This window comes from Mangifera indica, chromosome 8 (assembly GCF_011075055.1).
Source record: "Mangifera indica cultivar Alphonso chromosome 8, CATAS_Mindica_2.1, whole genome shotgun sequence".
Taxonomy (NCBI): domain Eukaryota; kingdom Viridiplantae; phylum Streptophyta; class Magnoliopsida; order Sapindales; family Anacardiaceae; genus Mangifera; species Mangifera indica.
In genome coordinates, this window is record NC_058144.1 from 8,413,071 (window position 1) to 8,439,173 (window position 26,103).

The following is a 26,103-nucleotide window of genomic DNA, read 5'->3' on the forward strand; positions in this document are numbered from 1 at the left end:
TTAAAATTTTCAGTTAAGATTAGAAGTAAAACTATAATTTATTAAAAAATTTTAAAAAATAAAAGTTTATTACATTTTCTTCCCAAGTTTAAAAATTAGATAATTTCTCCCTCCAATCTTTAGGTTTTTTTTTTTCCTCTCCGACGATAGTGACAAACTAAAAAAGAGAAGAAGAGACGACGATATCTCTAATATTGTCATCATCTCTTCTTAAACAGAGATCTGTTAATGAAGATGAAGAAACATCTTCGTCTCTTTGTTGTCATCTAGGAAAAGGCGAAAATCTATTAACAAAAATCTTCATCTCTTCTTGTATAGAGACGAATAGACGTCTCTTTGTCGATGAATTTTTATCCAAAAAGAGATGTTGACGATGTCAGAAATGTCACTATCTCTTCTTCTCTTCTTTAGTTTGCTGTTGTCGTAATCGTTAAAGGGGAAAATAAAGAAAACTTAGGGATTTGAGAGGAAAATGATCACTTTTTAAATTTTGAATATAAAAAATAAGAAAATTTGGAAATTTTTTTAACCTGAGAATAAAATATAATAAAACTTTTACATTTTAAAATTTTCTAATAAGTAATAATTTTATTTCTAATTCTAATTAAGATTTTTAATAAAAATTAGTTTTTAAATAAATATTTAATTTTTTTAGAATTGGAGGGTGGGTCTTTATGATTTCATTATACCACTATACCCTAGGTGGGAGTAAGTCTTCCAACCGACGCGTCGGATTGGATTGGATTGGATTGGAAGTGATCCATATAAATGTTAATATAACACGGCTCTTGGCCTTTTTTAATAAACTTCTCTCTTACACGAGGGAGCTTCTGCAAGTGAATTTGAAACCAAGGACACGGTATTGTCCGAAGAAATCTTTCTCTTCGGACGATAACTCATAAGTGAAAAAGAGAAGACACTTGCAGCAGTTCAAAATGCTCCGGTTTCTGTTTAAGAATTCACCGTCAGCAACGTCATCGACAACTGCTTCACCGGCAACCATCAACCTTAATGTTTCAGAAGGTAAAGCTTCTTTTATGTGTTCGTATGAATGCGTGCACGAATGTTTATTTGAGATGCTATAGAAAGTTAATTTCTCAGTTGGTTGTTAAATTTTTAAAGAAGTTAGAGATGGGTAGTTTAGAATAGTCTGTTTAGTAAAGCTAGCAACAGATATAGAGCTTTATTAGTAGCTGCTTATGTTTATATAAAGACGCTGTATCAGCGTTTGTGCTATTTCTGCTGATTTTGGGCCTTCAAGGATTAAGGCGTGCTTTTAACGCTAATTATTAATTGCTTATTATCTTCTTATTAAATTTATTGAGTGTTATCTGTTTGTCTTTTGATTTTCGCAATTTTCGTTTTAAGTAGGTTTTGTGTCGTTACTTTGCATGTTTTTCTCGTGGAGAATGACTGTGATTCTTTTTGACTAAAGAAAATGATGAATTCTCTTTTGAGCAGTGGGGAGTTTGATGGAGGGTTCTCCTGGGACGAGCACTCAGCCTCACCCACTAATTACATCACTAGATTATATTCCCTTATTGTCCACTCCACTTCCTACAATGAAGTGCTTTCCAAGATTCACATTCTTGATCCCAACAATGTCAACGAAGTTAAATTGCAGATTGAAGATGTAAATGGTGATGGAGTCGAGGATCCACATCAACAGCTTTTGTCTCAAGTCCTCCAACCCAGCAAAAAAAGCGTGCAAGAGGCTCTTAGCCTTGCTAGCACCAGTACTGTCACCCACCTTATCTCTACTTCCTTCAACCACACTGAGAACACCGCCAACGTTTGCCTTCTCCTCCTGCAAAGCATTTATCATACCCAAGCTCTCTATGCACCTTTCCATGAGCTCCTTGATATTTTCCCCATTGACCCCCACTTCATCTCTCAGTCACACTGCAGTAATGCTTTTGACATCTTCGTCCAATTTGACTGTGACTGTGTGAAGAACCCATTTGACTCTTACAACTTCCAGGAGATGAACAGTTGCTTTTCCAAGTTGAAACAACAACTCGACTACAATCTCCGAAAATCCCACTCTAGAGTTCGCCTTTTTCACTATGTGACCACTGGCTCTGCTATTTGTATCATTGGCTTAGTCATGGCTGTTACAATAGCTGCTGTGATAGTTGCTGCCCATGCATTTGTTGCCATTGTTGCTGGTCTCTTATGTACTGCTTATTTTCCTCATGGTCTCACAAAAAGAGATCTTGCCCATGTGGCACAACTTGAAGCTGCTAGAAGGGGTATGTATGTTATAAACAAATATGTAGACACTCTTCAACGCCTTGTTGATCGATTATACTCTGCCATTGAGGGTGACAAGCGACTTGTAAGGCTAGGATTGGAAAGGGACGGAGACAAGCATTCCATTGAAGAAGTGGTGAAACAGCTAAGAAAGAACAAGCTCAATTTTGAACACCAGCTCATGGATCTCAAGGAACATGTATGCCTGTGCTTTAAGATTGTCAATTGGGCGAGGTCTTTGCTTCTCCAGGAGATCCTTCTTCAACGAAGTCCTAATTCGTAGCAAATTTTAGACACTTTTCCTCAATCATATGTACACGCATATCTTTCTGTTGTAAACTTGTTTGATTCCTTAATATTTTTAACATGCTCCCCTGCCTAGATCTCGAAGCAGCAATAACTGGCTCATTCTTTTACTATCCTTTTATTTTCCTTCCAATCTAGTACATTTTTCTTTGTATACGAAGCTGATTTACTAACTTTGGCATTGAATGATATCCATTAGTTTGATAATTTTTTATCTTGAGCAAATGTGTCACTGTTTATGCCATTAATTCATTGTATTAAAGCACCAACTAGTGATGAATATCTTTTCTCTTTGTTTATTATCGAATGAAAGCTTCTAATCTGATTCTCAGCTTTCTAAAATTAATCCTAGGTATTTAAACAGAAACTATTAATCTCTGATATTTATCCTTTGATGATCATTGTGGACAGAGTAATTTAAAGTTTGATTATTTCTATTGTGTTCTCAATTTACACAGGATGGTTGTCAATTTCTGTTGGTGTAATTGTTCCAACAAGAACATAATCAATTTGTGGATAACTGGTGTTCATAAAAGAGTATTATGTTCTATTACTTTCTTGCTAAGACAACTGCAGAATGTTTTAGACGTCAAGATAATATGAAAATGTCAGTCTTTTTAAATTCTGAGAATGTTTCTTTGCATAATCATCTGCAAATCTGGCATATTCTTTCAACACCGCAGTTTTTATATTCCAAATTGATGTAGCTGTATGCTCAAGAGTTTATATTCCAGAATGATGTGGTTATTATACTCTTTCAACACCACAGTTTTCATATTCAGAAGAGTTTCTTTTTATAAGACAATGTACGGACACGGTAACCACTCTGAAGAATGTCTGATTCGGCCGGGGTTCTGTGGATAAAAGGAGTTGTTCGATACGGCCTGGATGTCTCACACAAGGCTGCAGGGAGATAAACTGGTTCATTCAACTCCTCTACACGAGTAAACTTCCAACTCCGGAAGTTTTTCTTTAATTTCTTCCAAGTCAAAAAACCAAGAAAGCCTGATACTTACTGTGTCTCTTCCTGCAGCCATGAGATTAATCACAAGGTATCTCTGAAACTAGTTAAATTTCTTAAGAGTTTTGTTTTCCTCCTACCATAATAGCTGTTAATAAATTTAATTCCTCTTCTTCCATCTGGGATTTGCTCCTCTTCTGCTTTTGTTTCTTCAGAGAATTGCTCTGGTACAGAAAACAATCAAGCATCTCCCAAGCTTTGGCTAGCTTCTTTTCTTTTCGTATTTGAAGTCATTTCTTAGCATTATTATAAAGATGCCTAGCTTCCCCACCATAAACCGAGGGTGTGTTATGTGTCTCTGGCCAGCATTAAGTGAACCACCACCCATTCCAAATCAATTATAATGTGACCTTTGGTAGGGTTAGATTCAAGTCCTGCTCGAGTTTGACTTTGCCTTAAGCGAGTTTAAAACGAGTTTGACTTAAGCAAGTTTGAACTCAAGTTTTAGGAGTACTCAAAAATTTGATACGAATTGATGAAATGACATCGTTTTGATCGATATACATTAAAATGATTTTATTTTAGTATTGAGCTAAGCACAAAGCTGAATTCAAACTCAACTCCTTTCAAATGAGCTAAGTTCGAACACTTTTGAAGCTGGCTCGGCAAGCTCAAGCTCAAGCTTGACTCAACTCGACTCGAATCTAGTGCTGGCCTTTGGCATTCTATCTAAGTTTTTCCTTTTATACAGTGGCCGGAACAAATGAGCTGGAGCTGGAGCTGGAGTACAGCGCCTGATAAACAACTTTTCTTTTTCAAAATTTATTTCATAAAATCAATTAAAACTTAATTTTATCCTTCAATACTGATTATATTCGTTTATATAATCCTCTATATATTTATATAATATAATACAATCTCAGACTAATACAATGCAATATTATTTTGTGTGGTACCTCTGCACATGAACAAAATATTTCTTGTCTTGATAAACAGATTCATCTGAAGTTTAGAATATAGTGGTTTTAGTTTCAGTTTCACCTTGTTTAGCCCTGAGAACTACTTCCTCTGTTGTAGTCCCAATTATCTCATTGGCAGTCTTCACATCTACACATGTACAATTTCCACTACTATCCTGAATTTGTGAAATATACAAACAACGGACTTTAAGTCAATTTGGCAGACGCCCGTAATCATAGATGAATTGCTGATGTTGCTCATAGTTTGAAAACTAGAAATAAATCTTACCTGTGAAACAATCCCTAACTTCTCTAACTTTTGAATTGCATCGTCCACATCGAAGTCACAGCTTTCACTAAATTTCTCCTTGATTAGTTCCTCACAATGCAGGTCAAGATTCTACTTCATATAATTCCAAATTCATAGTTCAACATTACGGTGGAGTTCATCAAGGAATCAGAAAAGATATAGTAGCAGTATAAGTTGTATGCACCTTTCTAGTTGCTTTTCCCTTCATCATCAGTATAAAGTATGCAATGATCACCTCTTTTACCTGCACATTGGAAAATTATTATGTTGTGTAACAGCTTGGAATTGTCATTTGAGTTGAAATATCTGATGCCAGAAACAAACTCATTGACGACCATGAAACATGACCATAAGGCAGCCAGGAAGATTATGCCTTGATTATACAAAATTTCAATTTCTGTTTCCATGGACAATAAAATGAAAACAAAAAAGTTTTTAGGTTGCTGCTTACTTCCTGTTGAATCACCTCATCGCACAAGTGTAAAAGAGTACCCCTTCCACTGTCCAGTTGTTTGTCATACACAGACTGTGTAATTAAACTCTGATATGCTACCAAGTTCTCAGTATAACTATATATACGCAGTTTCTTCAAGTATTAGTTTACGCAAATAGGCAAATCTTAAAAGCATGAACAAATAAAGATAAATGTATACAAATTGGTATTACCAAAAGCTATAGACATAGCACTAAGAAGAAGATGAAGAGGATACTTACGAAAAATATGTTGAAACACAGTAACCGATCACTGCTGTCAAGATGCCATAAATGACCCAAATATCAGCTTTGGGGATACTAATAGAACTAATCAGAGTTACCTGAAAAGAAGTGGACATGAACAAGACGGATCAAAACAAAGAAAATATTCATACAACTTCATAATAGAATATGTACTAACTGACCAGCCCTATAATAGCTGAAACCAGAAATTTGACCCAGTCCATTGGCGTTAACCCTGGGTTTATCTTCTCTGGCTGTTTATAAAGAACCCAAAAAAGATATTGTTAAATGCATAAACAAGAGAGAGGAGAAAATGCGTGGTCTTTTATACAGAGCGATAACAAAGACTCACGAGTACTATTTCCATATCAGCCATTGGAATGTTTTCGAAGTGCTTCACATATATATTTCTCTCTGTTTCTTTTTTGTCACTTGCTCTCCTGCGGATTACCACTTTTTTTAGATAGATAACATTGACGTTAGTTAAACATTATATTTGAAGTAAACTAAGGGAACAGTTTGGGTAATGTCCTTTTAAAAAAAGAATAAATTCGAAGATAGTAATCCTGCTCCAAAGTCCTTTCTACCGTAAAAAGTATTTATATAATGGAGGTTTCATAGTGACTTTGCCCAAAACGCTAACATGAAAAAAAAAAAAAAAAAAGGAAAGCATACCCAAAAGAAAATCAACCAATACCTGTAAATAACAATTATTCGTTGAAATGTTGGCTCTTGGATTGTGATCTTGCCAAGCAGATTAGAAATACTGGCCACATGAAAACAATATTTAATGTGATGGATAGCCTAAGACAAACACATTCCACCATCCGGAGACCAGTAGTAACTAAATGTGAAATATCATCAAATTTCAAATTCGAAACCTGAGTTTCATGTTATCAATACGAATCCGTTCAACATATAAGCTGTCCTGTGTCAGGTCAGAGTCGATGCGAAATTCGACAGGTTTTGTCATAACTTTACTAGAAACTCTACTTGAATTCCCACAGAAACACCCTTTTAGTCTACAAGGAAAACAGCCCAGAAGAGCAACAAATAAGGAAACTAGTATTAAATACATAAAAAAAATACTGGGATGTAATCGGAGACAAGAAAAGGTGAATTTACTGTAAAAAATATTTCAAAGCTGCTAAATGTATCAACAATCGCTTTTCATAATTTCAAACTATAATTGACTATAATTTGAAAGTTCTTTCATAACCAAATCACTGACCCAAGCACTGTCAGGAAGCATCTCCATATACGCGCAATGATCATATTTATTTTTGGAATGATAAAGTAACCACTCCTTTGATCAATTCCAAATCCACGGCGAAATATTATGTACTGGACCAACGCGATGAATCAAAATTAGTTCACAATCCAGAGAAAAAGATGCAAAGAATTTAATACTTTTTATCAACAAGGAATTCATATGATTATAATAAAATAAGTGAACATCAAATGATAATCACCAGTCATCAACATCCCAAAATTACTTGGTTAATAAGATTTGTCTAATGGAAAAGAGACCTTCACTGATCTTTGTCCTCCAAACATGTATGGACAACAATCCCACAGAATAAACCCCAAACTAAACACAAATGGTAATCATCAGATATTTCCCTGCCCATTGAATAAAATGAATATCAAGCATTAAAGTTGGATTGAAGCAATACCTTATCTGCAAAATTCGGAAGGTTTTGATGAGGGTTCTTCTCAAAATACCTTGTCAAAAGGGTTTTGTCAAGCTAGATTCACCAAACAGTGAATATTGGAATAAGAAAACAGGTGAGTCAGGACAGGAAAACTATCAAATAAAAAGTTACGACTGTTTGTCAAAATTAAGCAGAAAAGTACAGACCTTAGTTTCATCAACTTTAATGGGAAGATTTAGACGATATTGTGCAGAAAGTGCAACTTCAATCTCATCATCAGTTGTTATCTTAAAATTGCTGTTTTCCATCACCTTATAAAAGGTTAAGTTACAATGAAGTTTAAGAAACAAAACAAAAGAACATCAGGAAAACAAAGGAATTAATTAATGAAACAGCTAAAGAAGACCATATGCATTATAATCATATAGCACTGGATGCTACTCTCTATGCAGTTCATTGTACACAAAATGTTGGATTGAATGCTAACAAAATCATTCACAATGCACAAACTAGTTCAAAAATGTTAACCTATACAATTTTTCTTAGCTTTAACAAGACAACTTGAAGTAGAGGACACTGATGATTGGACTGTTAAACAAGAAGAAAACATAGAAGAAAGACATTTTTTTAGGATTATTGAGGTTGGGAGTCTTAGGAGAAACATTTTTCTTGCAAAATATATCTACTTAGCAGATCCATATTCGATTATTCATATGATACCTCAAACAAGTGGGTGAGAAAATATTGTTCATAGACATCAATTTTTTCAGAAGTTAGGTTCCGCTGCTTCAATTTGGAGGCTCCATGAACTGGCTCAAACAAGGAAAACAATAGCTGCAAACACAATATCTCGATGTGAGAAAGAGTGAAACAGCGCATATCAGCTTAAGAGTAACGAAAATTTCTCCATCAAATACCATCAGATCCTCAAATTGCAGAAGATACCAAGCTCGAATGGTGTATTCAACTCTCTGACACAGCTTTAGAAACTCATTTCGATCTGATTTATTTTCTACACAACATATGAAATCTTCAGTAAAAATCAGACAACTTGAACAGATAATTCAAATACGAAACCAAGAAAAATTCGAAAAGAAGACACAATGTACCAATGTCGTCAGCCAAGGTAGTGATAAGGTTGCTCTTGAGAACGGGAATAACTGATTCACGTTCTAGTCTTATTAAATCTCTATGTTTTCCCATATTTTGTCTTCAAAAATTTTTCATCAGTCGCAGCTTCTTTGAAGATGTGATGATGAAAATGAAGAAGAAGAAGAAGAAGAGAGAAGAATCACAAGTTGCACGTGGTATTTGACTACTGACTCTGAGGCGGGAAATTCTCACAACTGAATATTATCGAATGTTAAGGGGAGCCCAACTGGTAACAAACTTTCCCTCCATTTTGAAGCTTACACTTGGGTAAAACAATGATGGGACTTTGTCCGTAAATTCATCAGAATAATAATTTTTAATCCCATGAAATTTGCTCCATTTCATTGCCAAGGATAATTATTACAATTTTTTTCTTTAAATCTGACCAATTAGATCCATTTTTGTAAATAACAAATTGTCATTTTTGGTCAATTAGGAAAAAATTATAGTTTAAGATCTGTTTTAGCAAGTAGAATTATGAGAAAATGAGGGTTAGTTGACAATGAAGGTAAAGAAGGGCATAAGTTAATATGAAAGAATTCATCTGGCATGAAGCTTATTTCTTGTTGAATCACAGGAAAGAATATATTTCAATTTTGTTAATAAAATATTATTCAAACCAAACACATTATTAAGGTTTAAAGAAAAAGCAAGGGTACCATCAAATCCTTAAAATGTACGATTTACCGAATGGAGAGTGTACTAAACTTTTTTGTGTCATCAAATAATAGTACATATATAAATAAATTATACAAACTCATTTATACAATATGATATGATAACATCTAATTAGGTAATAAGCTTTTTAAGTGAAAGAAAGTATAATTAATTTATACAAATAATTTTATTATATTTTTAAACACATTTCCAATCAATATGCAAGTTAAAAGAGCAGTATTCATTCTACCTTTTAAATTCACTTATTCTTCATTACAAATAATATGGATGACTCTCAGTTTTGGTGATCACATGTTCAGTATGTCAGTTTTATTTGAATATGGGAAAATGAGTATCACAATATTTCATCCATTTATGATTTTATACGTAAATAATGAATTTCTCCCATATTTTATACATAAATAAAAATAAATTAACCTTAAAAATTACAAAAATGATGAATGTACAAGAAATTTAGCACCATCAACAGTCCAAGGTGCTGTTAAAGCCTATCAACTTTAATGTATTTGACCCTCAACCTTGAGAATTCAGATGCCGAAATCACTTTAGATAGAAAAAGATTTAGTATGAGTTTCCTAGGACATCATCAAGTTGTACTGCCACCCATTTTTGCCTTAAGGACGAGCTCCTCGGTGGTGGTGCCAATGATCTCGTTGGCACGTTTCAGCCGAACACAGAAATACCGACCAATCGTATCCTAAATGCAAAGATTATTTGCTAGTTAGAAGCATTAAAAAACTATGAACTAATTCTTCTTGTAATAAATTTTACTTGAGGATTAGGACAAAATTTATGCTTAGACATCAAACAATCAACCAAACAAATACTTCTATCCCACAGTAGTACTTTTAGTAGATTTCTCTACCTGCCAGCCACTAAAGGACGGCATAGAAAAGCCCTTTGGAATATGTTTAAAAAATTTTGAAATCCCATCACCATGCCACAAACTCTCTTCAAGGGATGACTCTAATCATTGTTGGAACTCAGGAGGGGATGATAATTTCAAGGTGGTGAGCAAATATAGAAACGGCCAAAATTCAGTTAGTCCTACTCTGAGTGCTAACAAGATAAAACAAATTAGCTTGCTATTTCAAAGAGAATGGAGAAATCTCACCCGAGAAATAATGCCTAATTTCTCTAACTTTTGAACTGCATCATCCACATCAAAATTGCAGCTTTCACCAAACTCTTCCTTGATTAGATCCTCACATAACTTGTCCAGATCCTGAATTAGTTTAGATGATAAACATCCAAGAAGACTTAAAAATGTAAGGATGAAGAGGGAACTGAAAATAGATCCTCACCTGCCTTGTGGCTTTACCCTGTTCCATCAATATAAAAAATGAAATAATTACCTCTTTCACCTGCACAATAGTAGTTTACATCAAACATTTAGCAGAATGTAATTAAATAAAAGTGGTTTAAACAAGGCCCATCTATCAAAAAATTCACTTGAAAGTTGCTAAACTTGCAACAAAGCTTCTTCATAGGGAAATTTCTTTTTCTTTAATAAAATTAATCACAAAATAAAAATTGTAAATTAAATCTGAAGACAATTGTTGGTCAATTTATCCTGTGCCCCTACAGAATACTGCATTTGTTTATCCCAGTAGGTGATTCAATATCTAAAGTCACTGGTGCCCACTCATCATAAGTGAAAGGCCCCCTAATACATCAAAGGCTTTAATTAGAATAGAAAAAAAAAAAAAAAAAGAGATAATAGCTTGATAAAACTCATAGCAGTGTAACAGACTCATCTATCAAAACAGTGAAACATTTTTAAAAACAGATGATGGAAGACATTGGGTTTAACAACTAATTGGCATAGAGATGTGGATGACTTTTTCTGATTCAAAAACTACTTCTGCCAAAAACTCCCCAAGAACTTCACAAAGCCAATAAAATTAATGTATGGCTAAAGTATATGCCACAGTGGCTATAAAATAAAGACTAGGAGGAGGGTATTTGATAATTTTACAAAAGTCATCCAGCCTTGAACTCACTTCTTGCTGGATCACATCATCACACAAGTGAAGAAGAGTGCCTTTTCCACTATCAAGTTGTTTGTCATACATGGACTGTGTGATTAAATTCTGATATGCAGCCAAGTTTTGCTGAAATCTGCAGCCAGTAGAAGAAACAATATGCAATCAAATGATTTGATCTTAAACCAAGAAACAAACAAAACAATTAAGCAAACAGAAGTTCTTGCTTTGTATCACATACAACTGATACTTGTTAACATTAAAGGAGGACCAGGAAAAATGCTTGATCAGTGAGTACAACCAAGAGTTTTCCATCACCTCATGACACCAAAATTATAAATTTAACATAACAAGCATATTTTCCATCTTCCAAAAGTTAATCACATCAACTTGCTAATAAAAATATAGGTCAGATAAACTAAGCATACTGATCAATCAAACTAAAATATATCAATAAACCCATAAATAAAAAGCATGATCTCAGATGCCAGCTGAGGGATGGAATGTTTTGTGGAGCAACTCACGTGAAGTATGTCTTAGCACAGTAACCAATCACTGTGGAAAGGACAGCAAAAATGACCCAAAGATCACGTTCATTCATTTCAAGGGAGCTAATCACAGCAACCTGTTCAGGAAAAGACGGTATGCTATTTGGGTAACATTGTAACAATGTGAGGACAGTGGACTAAAGAAGAGACAGTCAGTGACAAAATAATTGCTATTACTAACCAGCCCAACAACAGCAGAGACCAGGAACGTGACCCAGTCCAGTGGAGTTAATCCTGGATTTCTCTTTTCAGGCTGTTTTTAAAAAAGGTATATGTCAGCCATGCATTATTTGCAGACACTGAGAAAAAGAAAATGCAATACAAGAGTCATAAATCAACAAGATAGTAAAGAAAGACAGAGAGAGGCAGCCAAAAAAGCTTACAAGAGCTATCTCCATATCAGCCATCGGAATGTTTTTAAAATGTTTCACATATATTCCTCGATCTGGTTTTAATTTTGTACTTGCTTTCCTGCAGTATGATCATCATTCTCAGATGAATAACACAGTTCTCATGGTTCTCTCAAAACTAATTTCACAAAGCATCAATTAGATAAAAAGCCTAGATACTTATCCCAATTAAAAAGGAAAAAAAAAAAGGACAATATAAATATGAATTCCATTGTTCATGAGAGGATTATCTGTAGACTTTTCATTGTATGCATCTCATATCATAAAAACATTTTTTTTAATCAGCAGTCACCATAGTATGTTCTACTACGCTGTAAAAGTTAACACTAATCACTTGCATGTCAATGCAATATCATTATAAAACTGAATAAAAGAATAAAATTAAACCATGAAAACAGAAACAAAAGGCACCTGTAAACAACAATCATCCTATCAAAGGTGGGCTCTTGGATTGTAACCTTGGTCAGCAAATTGCGCAAACTGGGGAACACAGAATAAGAACATCATTGACTGGCGATAAAAATCAGAAATGCAGCACAGGCAACTCAACTTATACATAAGCTCATTGCTTGAATGTCCATGTCTGTTAATAAACATGGTAAAATAAAACTTTTGGCACAGTTCCAAGAAAACAAAGAGACGACAAGATTTTTAAACTTACCCAATAATGGCCTACCCTCCAGCCACAAAACCAACCAAACATACACAGAAAAGTCCATTAAAAGATACAGGCTGTATTGTTGTTAGTTAATTGAACTTCTTGAGTAAATAATCAAGTTAATAAAATTTGTATAGCTTAAATAAGTTAATAAAATTTGTCATAACCAAAAATTTTAAGTTAAAAAAGATTTAAAGCCAGATTCGTGGATCATTAAAATAACACCTGTGATTTCAAGATTCACGCAAGAAGTCCATGTGAAGCAAAGCATTTTGAAATCACTTGGAACAGTGTGCAATATACCCATAAAATATGGTATAGAAATCTTTTGCAACAGTAATACTGTCCCATAGTAACTGCTATGTTGAGATAAAATGTACCTTAGTTCCATATTTTCAAGACAGTGCCGTTCAATGTATAGATCATCTTGAATATCTTCAGAATTTATGTCATCATCCTTCTTTGAGTCCTTACGCCTCCTTGAACTCCTGAAGAAAAGTTTATCTAGCCTGCAAACACAGGAACACTGAAAAGGTTAAAAAGAAAATCATAAAGCAGGTTAACTTGATTACTGAGAGAAAAGATGTAATTATTGTGCAATTCCAATGCTGGACAAACTCTTTTAACAGGTAAGTTAACAGTGCAGGAAACATGAATTTTAATTCACCATCATATGGCCAGGCAATTTATTCAAGAATATCTTTCAGTTCTGATTCAACTTGCAGGAACAGATAAATCTATAATGCATTATTGCTCTTGATTGCACAACAAGTTCAACATGTAACTACTCAAATTGCAGTCCTAACAATATCCCTTGATGATAAAAAAAATTATAGTCCAAAACATATACTTACCTTGTTCGTCTCAAAAGAAATGACCAGAAGCGTGCAATGAGCATGTCCACTTTCTCCATGAAAAAGAAATCAGTAGTCTGATCAATTCCAATTCCACGTCGAAAGATAACATACTATAATGAGAAAAAAAAAATCACAAATTAGCTTTCTTCAGAATAACCATCCTAAGACCAAAATTCAAAACAATGGTCAAGCTGGTTCAAAACTTTGAACACTTAGGTTGACTGAAATTAAAATAAAAATCCCAAAAAAAATCTTGCGGCTCTTGAACTTCTTTCAGATAAAGTGGGATGTGGTATCTTGTAAGGAAAAAAAAATCAAAACTGTCCCTATTTTTTACCTTTGAACTTAAAATTGAAGTTATCCACAAAGTAGCAAATATTTTGTTTCTCATAGAAAGAAGGCACTAGGTATTAAAGTGACAATCATAAAACATAAAATTCAATGAGTTACTCATTAGAATATCTGCATACACAGCATAATGAGACAGTGAGGTTGAGCACAGAAGCAAATTAACTCACTCTAATTAGGACAGACAACATACTACACAAGCTGGAGAGATCCGACACAACTTAAGGACACAAACAAATAAACCCAACATAACCAATTTAGAACCACAAAGGAGTAATTCCAACTCAAGCACAATATTAAACACCTTCAGTGCTAAATTTAGAGGAATACCTTATCAGAAAAATCTGGAAGGTTTTCGTGGGGATGCTCTTCAAAATACCTCTTCAAAAGCTTCTCGTCAAGCTACATTCACCAGAAAGTGAACATTGAGATTTGAAACTTGAAAGCACACAAAAGTAACCCAAGATATATGAACCTATCAAGACTTGCTAATAGTAAAAGTTTATATAATTGCATGACTACCAAACGAGATCATTTCTTACATATTTGTGAGTACAAACCTTAGACTCATCAACACTGATGGGAAGATTTAGAAGATACTGCCCTGAAAGTGCAACATCAACCTCATCATCAGTTGTTATTTTGAAATTACTCTTATCCATCACCTGCAAAAGAAGGAAAGAGTTTTGACAATACATTACAGAGTGGCATATTGAAATTTGATAAGGATACATGCACATAAATATATGATTACATGATAGTAGTTCTAGTACATGAAATTTCCTAATCTTCACAAGTTTTAGTAGAAAGCCCTTGATCACAATTTTAACCTAAAGCCACTCTTCCAATCATCAATAATTACCCCTATAATTCACCCATTACCCTACCTAAATTATCACATTACAAGTGCTATCCTACAAATAAAATATTTGTTTTCCTTCATTTATAACAAAACAGAAGACCAAATTCAACCTCATTCTATCAAAAAACCGGAATATCAAATAAGATCTATAATTTATAAGATAAAAAGTAAAAATAGTAGTCACAGTACCTGAAATAAGTAGGCAAGGAAATTCTGTTCAAGTGCATCAATCTCGGCAGGAGATAAGTTCTGTTGCTTCAATTTCTCAGCCCCAGTTACAGGGTCAAAGAGGGAGTATAGTTGCTGCAAACACCATCAGTGCGTAATGTAATTACAATCAAAGGCAACAAACGTTACCATAGCATACTTAAGAATAATGGATAAACCAAGGCTACCATGAAATCCTCAAATTGGAGAAGATACCACGCTCTAATTGTGTACTCAACTCTCTTGCAAAGCTTTAGAAATTCAGCCCGGTCAGAATTATGCTCTGGAGTAAAATTTATCCACCCAATTCCACATCACCAAGAACAACAAATGCAAAACTAAGTAGATAAATAATTGCATCACTAGTCACATATACATTCATTAAAATTAATCAAGAATAAATAAACAATGGTGCTCATCCACATGAAATAAAAATATTTTTTTTTCTTTTCTCTCAGTAGCTTTTCTTAGATGAATTGTTTTATTTCTTAAATTTTTGACGTTATTAGTTGGTGGGTCTTGTCATGTTAAATAATTACGGAAAAAAAGGTACATTGCAAAAGAGAAGAAATCTGAAGAATCAGCAGAAAGAAATAAAGATAGAAACATGGAATCGCAGATTTAACGTACCAATGAGATTGGCCAAAGTCATGATAAGCTTAGGTTTGAGAACGGGAATGACAGATTCACGTTCCAATCTAATAATTTCTTTCTTCTTTTTCGGGTCCATCTTGCTTGGCCTCGGCTTCCGTCTCCGTATGAAGTATGTGTTATATACAAAAAACAGAGCGTTGAATCACGTTGAAAACTAAGAAGAAAAAAGAAGATATGCAGGGTTTCTATTTTGGAATGATTTGATGGTTTGCAGGTAGAGAAGCCACTCCCGTTTTGGCATTAACCAACTGAAAAAAATACACCCAACATTATACACTTCGGGTGCTTATCTGTGACTGGCGGTAAACTAAATCAAAGCACTGTTTGGTTATGATCGGCCATGCGCTTGATTTGGATAATTTTTTATTAAAAAAATGAAAATTATATAGATTATTTTATTTTATTAAATTATAAAATGAATTAATTAAATTATCTAATATTATTCATTATTTTAATTTAAAACAAAATATATATTTATTTTAAAATTATAATAAATAGATATAAAATTATAACAAAATTAAAATTAACTTGATTACAATACATTGTTTCTCACTATTAACATACTCAAATAAAAGATAAATTAATAAAGTAATCAAAATTATCCTAAATCAAACCTTTCCTAAATTACTTTCCCCTGCCTTCATACTCACAATAAAAATTCTTTGTATGTACATATTTTTTATGTATCATCATATAATTAAATATTATTTTATCTTTAATTTAAAATTATTCAATTACATAATTGTTTCTCATAAGTATACTTAAATTATGTAAAAAAACAAATATGCCGATAGTTTTATTGTTAATTTACCCATATGCCAAATTGAACTCTATAATTTTTAAGTTCAGTTACTTTAATCTTCTTTAGGTGAAATTTTTTTGTTTGTTTATAGACAAAACGCAGAAATAAAATAAAATTAAAATAAACATATTGATAATAACTTGCTAATGAGCCTCTATACACAATTCCATAGGATCTTCATACAAAACCAAAATCGATGGACTCATCTTTGTGGGATCAAGATGTCTGTTTGGCTGAGCAAGATAGGGAATGGCAGTTGATTGCCTCAAACAGAGAGAAAAACACCATGTTGCTGTCCCACTCCAACAAAAATAATACAGTTTGCTCTCAAATACAATTGTTCAACTGATATTCATACTCAATTTGCTTTGTGCGAGTTATACAGCAATAAACAATGCCTACTTAACATATTATTTTTTACTTGTGTTGTGTGCATTTGAGAGAGAGAATTAAACTTGAAAGAGAAACAGTAAATGGAAAAGAACAATAGGAGATAAACGTCTGTTAACAATTTCTAGCCTCCAAATTATTGAAAAGCTAATTCTCAGTCAAAAAGAGAAAACAAAAAACCCTCATGATAATAAAATTTTAATGTAATTTACTTGTATATATTTTGGCCTACCAATTATGAGAACCGGAGAAACCTGGATTTTTTCCCTCCTTCGGCAACTTACCTCCCGACTACCCATCTACATCTAAGCTATATACATGGTGTTGAGTTGGCTCTTGTATAGGTATGTACAAAAACCTATCTCAGGGTTTGTATACCCATCAGCTTCCATAAATCTGCAGTAACCTCAAAATTCTCTTTTTCAAAGAATGTCATAGGCAACAATCTCCTGCCACATACATCTAGGATTCAGCACTTCTTTTTAGCAGTTTTCCAACCCAGATCAAAATTTGAACCTCATCGAGAACATTATGAAATACTTTCTTACTGATTCCAAGACCTCAAGTACGGCTTCCCCATCTGATCATGCAAAGTAGGATTCTGATGTGGCAAGTTCATCCATCCCATATCATCAAGCATCATAGAAGTGGGTGCATCTCGCCCACCCAAGTAGTCAAGCGGATGCACTGCATGTGGTAAAGTGTTACTAATCCCAGGAGCACCCCTAGCCATCAATCCATAATTCCTTGAAGAAATGAATTCTGTTGATCCTATTGAATCATAAGGATTAACCGAATGTAATTGGCCACGATTCGTTAGAACACTATATAAACTCTGATCACTGTTGTTTCCATTAACAATGCTCTGGCTCTGAAAACTAGATCCACCTGACCCTGTCCAGCCACAAACTTGATGGTCACCAGAAAACCAGTTCTGATTCAACAATTCTCCACCATTTATATGAGATTCCAGAGAATCTGACATGCGGGCAGGGTTAACAGTCCAATTCTGCACGTTTCCTGGTTGCAAACTTTCTACCCTTGGGATTAAGTATCTACTCCTATCAGGGTAAATGTGCTCCGATATATTTTGTTGCATGAAAATATCATTCAGTCTCTTCTGCCCCTGCTCAAGTTGCAGCGATGTATGCAGCTGCTCCTGGAAGAGCCCAGGAAAACGGCCATCACCTGCCATCAAAAAGTTGTTTGATGGCCGGAAATCCATACCTGCCTGTTTCTGCTCTCGTTGGTATGATAGCATCCCCTGGCCCTTGATAAGAGATTGCAGGAGCTCATTTTGGTCATGGTTTTGATAAGAATTTAAGGAACCATCATCTGATGGTCTGTGTAGCAAATCTTTCCTCATGTGTCTCTTTAAATCTGACTCCAGATGAATTAAGTGGGTTTGTTGGTCTTCATTAATTTGTGGATTCGTAATTGGCAACCCACCAGTAAGAAACTGATGTGTTGCAGTAGAATCATAATAAGAACGGGGTGTGCTCATGGGAGGCCAGACTTCTCCACCTGAAGGAAGAGGAGCTTTGCCATTGACATTATGATCAGCAGTGTTCACTTTTTCCAAGGGGCCAGATACATCTGAAGAAGAATTGTCTGATTTAGTGGTAACGTGATTGTTTTCAAGATCCACATCCATGTGCTTGAACTCATGGTTCCCACTTGGGGAAGAGGTTTGCCGTGGATAATGATCCTGTGGGGAGACTGGACCGGAGTCTCCGTCATCTTTTGTGTTTGACTCGTGGTTTGCAGCTACATCATCCTTCTGGTCAGGAGATGCATCTTGGTATTCCCCCAATTCATCCTGAACAACAGGATTCTCTTCTTCCTCAACATGAACAACAGTGTTTTCTTCTTCCTCATCCTGAACAACAGTGTTTTCTTCTTCCTCGTCCTGAACAACAAAGTTCTCTTCATCCTCATCCTGCACAAAAGCATTTGCTTCTTCCTCATCCTGAACCGTGTTCTCTTCTTCATCCTGAACACCAAAGTACAAATTGAGAAGTTAAACATTAAACAAAAAGCAAGAGATTTCCACTCCACACAACATAGAAGCCCATGTTCGAAGCAATTACCAGAAACGAACAATCTTATTATATTATGCACATCAGTGAATCAAATACATAGGGGGAAAATCCAATAGGTGTGATTGTGTCAAAGAATACCAACCTCGATCAGAAATTTTAATCTGTCTTTGATCTCTTGCCCCAAGGATTGTGTGATTTCCCACATCTGTAACTTTCTTTCATTCCAGCTAGCATGAAATGCAGGGAGATCTTCATTAGCCAATTGCAACCTATATAACAGAAATAAACTTGAGGGCTGGAAATCAAGAGTTATACTAATGTATAAAAATATAATGTGAATTTCAAAACAAACTAACCAATGCTTATGCAACTTTTTCTTCTCTTCTTCTTCAAACACTTCATAAGGTTGTACATGCAAACCATCAAGGTTCCCTAAAACCTGGTTCAGAGACTTAGATTGAATGCTTTTACCAGACTGCTTCATACTCTTAATAAGTTCAAGCTGCTTCTTGCTAATCTGAAAAATCATGAAATCAAATAATCATTGATTGCTTTCAAAAACCATCAGAACTGAATTGATTTCTTCACTCAATATTTTGGAATTTCCAAACACTATTGATATATTTGAACAAAGATCCACATAACCGTATTTCCTACAAAGGTAAATCACTGAACCTGATGGCACAGCTAAGCAGGAAAACATGACGCTAACACAGGTGAGACAAAACAATCATGAAAACCAGGTTTAAGAGTTTCTACACACATCATAATAAGTGATGACTGTAGAAGTAAACTTAAAAGCATTGACACCAGAGATGGGAACAAGTATGCTGTTTTCTGTTAGTTCTTTATGATTCTTTGTTTAGCTAAGCAGGTTAATAATCTAATTTTTGCTCTTTTCAGAGGTGGGTATCATTCCAACTTTCATGGCAACCTATATTATTCGGATTTTCCTAAACAATCCTGTTTCTAATGGAAAACGGATGACCAAGTAAACAATTGGAAATGCCTAATCTTTTAATTTTATATACTCACTGACCAGGATATAAGCAGTCCCTCAATTTTTTTGATACAGTTCGTAAAAATTTAATGCACCATTTAACCATGAAGAAAAATTAAAGAAACCTAACCTTGAAATATGACATATACTTTGCACCATCACTGCGGTGGATATTGCGCTTGCTTAGCTTGTCTCCTTTTTTTGGTTTTGCTCCCACATTTTGAACATCATCAGAAGCAAACAATGGATTTCTAGAGCTGTCCTTCTTGAAACCTTTGCCATGCATCCTGATTAACATGGCAAAAATTAAGATTAATTCACAATTACAGAACTAAATATATCCAATTCACAGATAAAATAAACACCTAAAAAACATAACATAGCCATAAAAATTAGGAGATGAAAAGTTTTTAAGCCCATCAATCCAAGGAACAAAATTCTTCTTTGGACACAAAATTTTTAAAAGTGAGATCAACAGCTCATGGATGTACACTCAAACAAGAATCCAAAAGAAAGTCAAAGCCTTATGACCGCATTTGGTTTGGATAATCTTTATAACAAAAAATAAAAAATCACCACAAAGATAAATTACCTGAAAAATTAGTGGGTATGGATTATTATTGTGTTTGGTAAAATTGACATATATAAATAATTATTGTGTTTGACTGGTAGTAATAAAAAAATACTGAGATATAATTTTACTTAAATGTCATCTCATGTTAAAATTAATCAAAGTGGGGAGATAAGACAGGGGTGAAACTGCAGTAAAATAGAAGGAGGGGGTTGGATGAGATTGAGAGAGGGAAGTGAACTGCAATAAATGAGAATGATGCAACTGCATCGGAATTCAGAAAATTCCAGCAACAATTGCAAGAAAGTTGTTGTCACATCTCCAACGATCGGCACAAGTGAATCAGGAGCAAGGGCCGACTCCCAACCCTCCAAGTTGACATTGCAAGGGCATCATCAAGGGGAAGCAAGCAGATCTAAGGCAGTTTGGAAGATCTTGCGGGCAACGGTTGTCCACATTTATTGCTTGCACGTGTCAACAAGGCGTCATCAAGCTAAATGGCGGCAAGTGTGAGGTCTCTGATCTGCAAGCTCAACAGCCTTGATCCCATCGACTTTCATCTCCTCTTGATCTCACTCCAACAAGTGTCTGGGTGGTGGCAATTGGTGTGGGTGGTGAAAGAGTGATTTTAATTTAGAATAAAGGCATTTTAAACTTAATAATTGTTTGAATAAAGGTAAAATAGTAATAAGGGGGGTTTAGAGTTTCTTGTTATTTTAATTGAATATGAGGGCATTTTTGTCCTAAAAACTTAATAATTAATGGTAAAATTGTAACGAAATTAAGATTTTTTTAATAATCTTTTAATACCTAAGATGGAATTGATAATCAAATTATTTCTTATATTACTTGTCCTATAAAAAATAAATTACTAGAGTGATCAAAGATTATCCTACCCCTATATCTTTTTCTTTTTCTCAAATAAAAAAATAATCAAAGCAAATAATGTGACAAGGAGAAAAAAGTTTGATACAACATAAAGCTAACAAATAAGAGACTATGGCTACTGGCACACAAGCCAGAACTTTGAAAATGAAGAAAAAATTTAAATTTGTAAGATCATCAGCCTCACTATTCGCACTTCAGAGAATCAGCCAAAGCTATCATTTGGATATATTAAATTTTCTCATTTTGAAGTATGAGAATCAGAATTCTGCATCACTCATAACAAAAATTTTAAGTGCTCTTCTTTTGTAGATAAATATCTGAACATTAAACAAATAAATTATAGAAACAAAAGAAAATACATGCATAACCAGCCAAAAACAGCAAAATAACTAGACTCTAATTTCCAAAAAATCTACCACATATGTATGCAAACATATGCACATAATATTGGAACTAAGTGACAGAAATAGACTTTAAGCAAAATGAACGAAATTTTTTTAAAATTCGGTTATATGTTACCTTTTTTGAAATTCTCCACCCTTCATCCATGAACAGTTCTGATTATCACTACTACATGCTTTCTCATCCACAACCCAAGAACAAGATTCAGATGTTGCAGTAGCATCCTGCTCAAGTTCATGGAATCTAGATTCACTAGCATTTGAGAAAAATCTTTTCTCAGCATCTCTCCTTGACCTAAGACAAATCAAAATTATGTATACGTACATGGGATTCAACATCATCATGGAATAAAAACAAACAAAATTAATACCAAACATAGAGAAAATGAAAGCATCTTATCAAATTAACATGAAAGTCAATCAGTACGTAATTGTATTTCAAAAATGAACAACTGTGCATATTATAATGATTGTATAGGGGTCCAACTGACCAAAGGCACTAAATTGATTTAACAGTAAAAAGAACACCAGAAAGGTCACAAAAAGACTTTTCAACTACACCAGAATGCATGGAATGCTATAATAAATAAAGAACATTTAATAAAATCATACATCTCTTAAGTTGTAGAAAAGAAAAAATTTTGAAGAATTTACTAGAGTATTCACAGTCAAACAATCACAACAATATTTTCACAGGAACAGAGCTTCTCATTTCTGTTTTAACACTCTTCAATGGTGAAAATAATTAAGTGAACAGAGATTTGAAAGATCACCATTTATAGATATCAATTTTACAAAAACTATATTACTAAAACAACAGAGCTCCTTATTGACAATTTGTGAAACTACTTGAAGTCCAACTTCACCAAACACCACATAAATGAGATTTGAAAGATCACCACTTCTAACTACCAAACTTGAAGAATTACCAGAAAGCTTCAAAAATGAAATTATGATTTCAAGCCACCTTTAACTAAAATGTTACAATGGATTAGTTTGTTAAATTAGCAAGCAATCATCCTTTTTACGCAATAATTTGGCAAGTTGTGAAAACACAGCACTACTTAAGCACACATTCTAACTGGCTCACAAATTATCAACCATACATGTCAAAGACCCTGCCCCTAAAAAAAAAGAATCATGAAATAAACTTGAGCGTATCAACCTTCCAAGCTTTTGAAAAAACCCCTCTTCTGGATCTTTGCAACTTTCCCATTTATCCTTCAACTTCTGCAAATACTCTATAATACTGCCAAAAGCAAAAAAAAATCAAAACTACATATTTTGGGCAGATGCACCAAGTCAAACAACAGCATATCACAGGTAGGAAAAATAGGCTATGCTTGACGTACTCATTGTGATATTTCTGCAACACAGAGTAGTATGCTTTCTTATCAGTGTTTAAACATCGTTCGTGGTGAAGAACTGCATCAGGATGAAGATTACCTGAACAAACTGAAGCGCCCCTGCAAGGGATTAAACAACTGTGAAAAACAAAACACAAAATATATAGGATACAGAGAAAGAATTTCCATAAAAATCAAAATAAATTCCACAGTAGAATCACAATATTACCATGTGAAATTTAGCCCATCCATAGTCTATAGTTTTTTTTCTCTCTCATTGTTTACTTGATCAAATTCACTAGATTTCCATATTTCTCTATTGAGACCGCAACAAGCAATATTTGCTGATAATCATGACAATGAATTAAGCATTTTCTCTTTTCCCATAGGAATTGAAGCAATTTTTGTTTTTCCATAGCAATTAATTGATATATTTAAACATAAGACCTCACTGCAACTCCACCAATTCTTATCTCTTAAACAAGGTAAAAGGATGACAGTGCTAACAAAGTATTCACTATTCATCAAATCGTTGCTACAAGTTCATCCAACTAGTAGTGTTTGAAAAGATGCTTACAACTAACGTTCCCATATACCAACAACATATTGTGAATTTGTCTATCAAAATCAGAGTAAGGTTTCTAAGAAGAAACAGAAATTTTATTTCCACAAAATTTTTTCACTGCATTTATGAATATAAGCTTAATAAAATTATAAAAAAAAAAATCACCTATTTCCTGAACATGCTTATCCATACTTATATCTATCTGTGAGTTCAAGTGTTTGTGTGTGTTGTGTGTCTATCCATACTTATATCTGTGCAACCAGGTTTATATACTTGCCATTTGAGAGAAGGATTTCCAAAGTGAATATTATCCCCAGAAAGTAATGCTTGCACAACAAGTTTGGCATTTTGTCCACTAGGAAGAAACTGCGTAAGAAAGCTTCTCTCATCTTCTGATAGCTGAGTCTGCCAAACCTGTAACAAATTTCACAAAAAAATCATACCAAAAAACTTGATTTCAGAATAATAACAGTGTTTTTAGCAAAAGAGTAGTTAACAATATCTATTAGACAAGCAGATACCTCATAAGAGAGAATCTCACTCAAATTCTCCAACTCAAAAATATCTTGAGGAATAGAAAAAACATCTGCCAAAGCCTTGTGGGAACCAGGAACAGAATCAATAAATGGCCTTAAATACCTTCTACTTATTCCAATCTGTTCCTTTTTGGCAACAACCTTTTCTTTATTCCTGTCCCACTCAAGGGATATATGTGATTTCGAGTTTAGACCCTTGTGTGGTGACTCCAATTTTCTCTTCTTCATTCTATATTGCTTCAGAGAACTGCAACCTGCCACAGTGGCACCATTAACTCTCTTTCTCCTCTGATCAGCGGCCATTGACAAAATATGTCAAAAATATCCCCCGGCTAATAACTTAGAGTGAATATGCTCCCTCCATCTACTCAAAAACCATGCAATAATTATCTAACTTGCATTAAACGAAAAGCAGTAACGTGAAAACTAAAATCAAACAAGCAACTATTTCAAGAATCTAAACTAGGCAGTAAGTCCAGCCTAATATCAAATTCAAGGCTGCATTAAAAACAATGCAAGGAATGATATATAACCATTAACTTTATTCAAAATAAATAGACTCTTCTTCATCTACCAATACAACTCTGACATACATAAAACCCCATTAACTTTAACCAAACTTAATAAACTCCAATCAAAACACACACAAAACCAGTAACCCCAAATTAAAAAACAAGCCCACAATCAATCCACCATATAAACAATCACAACCAAAAAAATTAAACCCAAACAACCCATCCAAAAAAAAAAACAGTTGAAAATTCAAACAACAAAAAACCCTAAAAAAATCGCTATGAAAAAACAAAAAGCCAAATACCTGAAAACAACTCAATGCTACACCAGTGAACACCCCGGAAAAATAAATAAAATAATTTCAATTACAATCCTGGTTGAACACGAAGAGAGGCAAATATCAGGGAGATATAGAAAGAGGGTTTCGTTACGTTATCTGATTAGGTTTTTGTTTTGTTTCGTTCTGTTTATGGAGAGTGAGAGATATAAAGAAACACTCGACTTAAAACAAAAAATAAAAAGGAAGGAAGGATGGATAGGGACGAGATTAAGACTAGAGAAAGATCAGACGAGTGAGGTTTCTCGCAACCGTTATGGCAAACATTGAATCTTCCATACGCACAGTTGGGCGCGGCTTGGCTACAGCCATGGCTAACTCATGGGTTCTGTCTTGGCTATTTTTGCCTTGGGTCGGTGCGTGCGTTGGATTATTTCTTGTCTTATTTAGATACGTTGATTGGCTAAGTGAAATATTAATATTATAAAGGAATAAAAAATCAACATAGATTTATTATTATTATTTATAATAGCCATTAAATAATAATTAAATTATTCTCTATTCCTTGACTTTAATTAATGATTTAGTTATAATATAATAATGTATTCTATTATAAATAGTATTAAATTAATTGTCACATTGACTTATATGCCAATTGAATCTTATGAAAATAATAATAATAATAATAATTGTTGGCCAGACTTTAGGAGTGGTCTAAAATTTTTTAATTGAGGAGGATTAAATTAATAATTGTTGACAATAGAGTCTTACGAAATTTTTTGATTTATTTTTTAAAATGATGAAAATTTTAAAATTTTTTATTAAAAATTTATTTTCATCATTTTTAATTTAAGATATCAAATTAATCACTTTATTTAAATAATAATAATGATAATTTTAATTATGTTTGTTCAATATTTTTATTAATAAATATTAAAATTTTAATTATTTTAATGAGAATAATATAAAAGTTTAGTTATTTTAATAGAAACATTTTAAAGTTCAAACCTATAAAAAAAAAAACTTTGATCATTCCAATAAAAAATTGTGTTTGTATAATTATCACTTAAAAATATGATTATATATCTTAAACAATTTAAGTAATATGTTGACATAATTAAAAATATTATAAGGGTTATTAATAAAATTATGGGGTATATAGAAATTAATTAACTCTTTAAGGTAATACAGGTATAATTAACCATCACCCTTTTTCAATTAAATTTTAATATTTTATACAAACTAATATCAA

At 33.6% G+C, this 26,103-nt stretch overlaps 4 protein-coding genes across 8 annotated transcripts; 1 reads left to right on the top strand and 3 right to left on the bottom strand.

The window, feature by feature from the left end:
- The first annotated feature begins 802 nt into the window (after positions 1-802).
- Positions 803-2,766, top strand: LOC123222498 (UPF0496 protein At3g19330-like). The gene is made up of 2 exons (XM_044645307.1): positions 803-1,023; positions 1,462-2,766. Exon 2 carries the CDS (start codon positions 1,985-1,987, stop codon positions 2,534-2,536), a length of 552 nt encoding a protein of 183 aa, XP_044501242.1. The 5' UTR covers positions 803-1,023; positions 1,462-1,984; the 3' UTR covers positions 2,537-2,766.
- A 1,647-nt stretch (positions 2,767-4,413) lies between these two features.
- LOC123224441 lies at positions 4,414-7,506 on the bottom strand. Its single transcript, XM_044648095.1, has 12 exons — positions 7,368-7,506; positions 7,183-7,254; positions 6,738-6,850; positions 6,388-6,528; positions 6,204-6,272; positions 5,859-5,946; positions 5,689-5,760; positions 5,504-5,604; positions 5,241-5,358; positions 4,974-5,033; positions 4,769-4,879; positions 4,414-4,655 (listed from the first exon to the last, which is right to left on the bottom strand). Exons 1-12 carry the CDS (start codon positions 7,467-7,469, stop codon positions 4,530-4,532), a joined length of 1,173 nt encoding a protein of 390 aa, XP_044504030.1. The 5' UTR covers positions 7,470-7,506; the 3' UTR covers positions 4,414-4,529.
- Positions 7,507-9,323: 1,817 nt separating this feature from the next.
- On the bottom strand, positions 9,324-15,808 carry LOC123222750. Of its 5 annotated transcripts, none has more exons than XM_044645683.1 (15): positions 15,497-15,805; positions 15,055-15,149; positions 14,849-14,962; positions 14,358-14,462; positions 14,128-14,199; positions 13,447-13,559; positions 12,973-13,101; positions 12,346-12,414; positions 11,908-11,995; positions 11,706-11,777; positions 11,501-11,601; positions 10,995-11,112; positions 10,296-10,355; positions 10,106-10,216; positions 9,324-9,688 (listed from the first exon to the last, which is right to left on the bottom strand). In XM_044645683.1, the coding sequence occupies exons 1-15, from the start codon at positions 15,594-15,596 to the stop codon at positions 9,578-9,580; spliced, it is 1,458 nt and encodes a 485-aa protein (XP_044501618.1). In that variant the 5' UTR covers positions 15,597-15,805; the 3' UTR covers positions 9,324-9,577. The 5 variants fall into 5 exon arrangements, 4 of the variants coding, with proteins under 4 accessions (XP_044501618.1, XP_044501620.1, XP_044501619.1 ...); XM_044645685.1 differs by having other exon boundaries at positions 15,055-15,117; positions 15,497-15,804; XM_044645684.1 differs by having other exon boundaries at positions 15,055-15,204; positions 15,497-15,804.
- A 1,003-nt stretch (positions 15,809-16,811) lies between these two features.
- On the bottom strand, positions 16,812-25,250 carry LOC123223721. Its single transcript, XM_044647052.1, has 10 exons — positions 24,879-25,250; positions 24,047-24,425; positions 23,803-23,939; positions 22,967-23,080; positions 22,780-22,863; positions 21,733-21,909; positions 19,885-20,041; positions 19,111-19,271; positions 18,897-19,023; positions 16,812-18,705 (listed from the first exon to the last, which is right to left on the bottom strand). Exons 2-10 carry the CDS (start codon positions 24,362-24,364, stop codon positions 17,257-17,259), a joined length of 2,724 nt encoding a protein of 907 aa, XP_044502987.1. The 5' UTR covers positions 24,365-24,425; positions 24,879-25,250; the 3' UTR covers positions 16,812-17,256.
- Positions 25,251-26,103: the final 853 nt, after the last annotated feature.

What these genes read in the sequence shown, in the direction of transcription:
- LOC123222498 (XM_044645307.1), top strand. Translation starts at nt 1,985, where the DNA reads ATGAACAGTTGCTTTTCCAAGTTGAAACAACAACTCGACTACAATCTC.
- LOC123224441 (XM_044648095.1), bottom strand. Translation starts at nt 7,469, where the DNA reads ATGGAAAACAGCAATTTTAAGATAACAACTGATGATGAGATTGAAGTT. An exon ending in TTCCGAATTTTGCAGATAAG is followed by an intron (nt 6,851 to 7,182) that starts GTATTGCTTCAA and finishes GCGTTGGTCCAG; the next exon opens with TACATAATATTTCGCCGTGG. An exon ending in AGGGAAAAGCAACTAGAAAG is followed by an intron (nt 4,880 to 4,973) that starts GTGCATACAACT and finishes TATATGAAGTAG; the next exon opens with AATCTTGACCTGCATTGTGA.
- LOC123222750 (XM_044645683.1), bottom strand. Translation starts at nt 15,596, where the DNA reads ATGGACCCGAAAAAGAAGAAAGAAATTATTAGATTGGAACGTGAATCT. An exon ending in TCAGTGTTGATGAGTCTAAG is followed by an intron (nt 14,200 to 14,357) that starts GTTTGTACTCAC and finishes TGGTGAATGTAG; the next exon opens with CTTGACGAGAAGCTTTTGAA. An exon ending in TCTCTGCTGTTGTTGGGCTG is followed by an intron (nt 11,602 to 11,705) that starts GTTAGTAATAGC and finishes TTTCCTGAACAG; the next exon opens with GTTGCTGTGATTAGCTCCCT.
- LOC123223721 (XM_044647052.1), bottom strand. Translation starts at nt 24,364, where the DNA reads ATGGCCGCTGATCAGAGGAGAAAGAGAGTTAATGGTGCCACTGTGGCA. An exon ending in AAAAAGTTGCATAAGCATTG is followed by an intron (nt 19,024 to 19,110) that starts GTTAGTTTGTTT and finishes TCTGTTATATAG; the next exon opens with GTTGCAATTGGCTAATGAAG. An exon ending in GATTAAAATTTCTGATCGAG is followed by an intron (nt 18,706 to 18,896) that starts GTTGGTATTCTT and finishes TTTGGTGTTCAG; the next exon opens with GATGAAGAAGAGAACACGGT.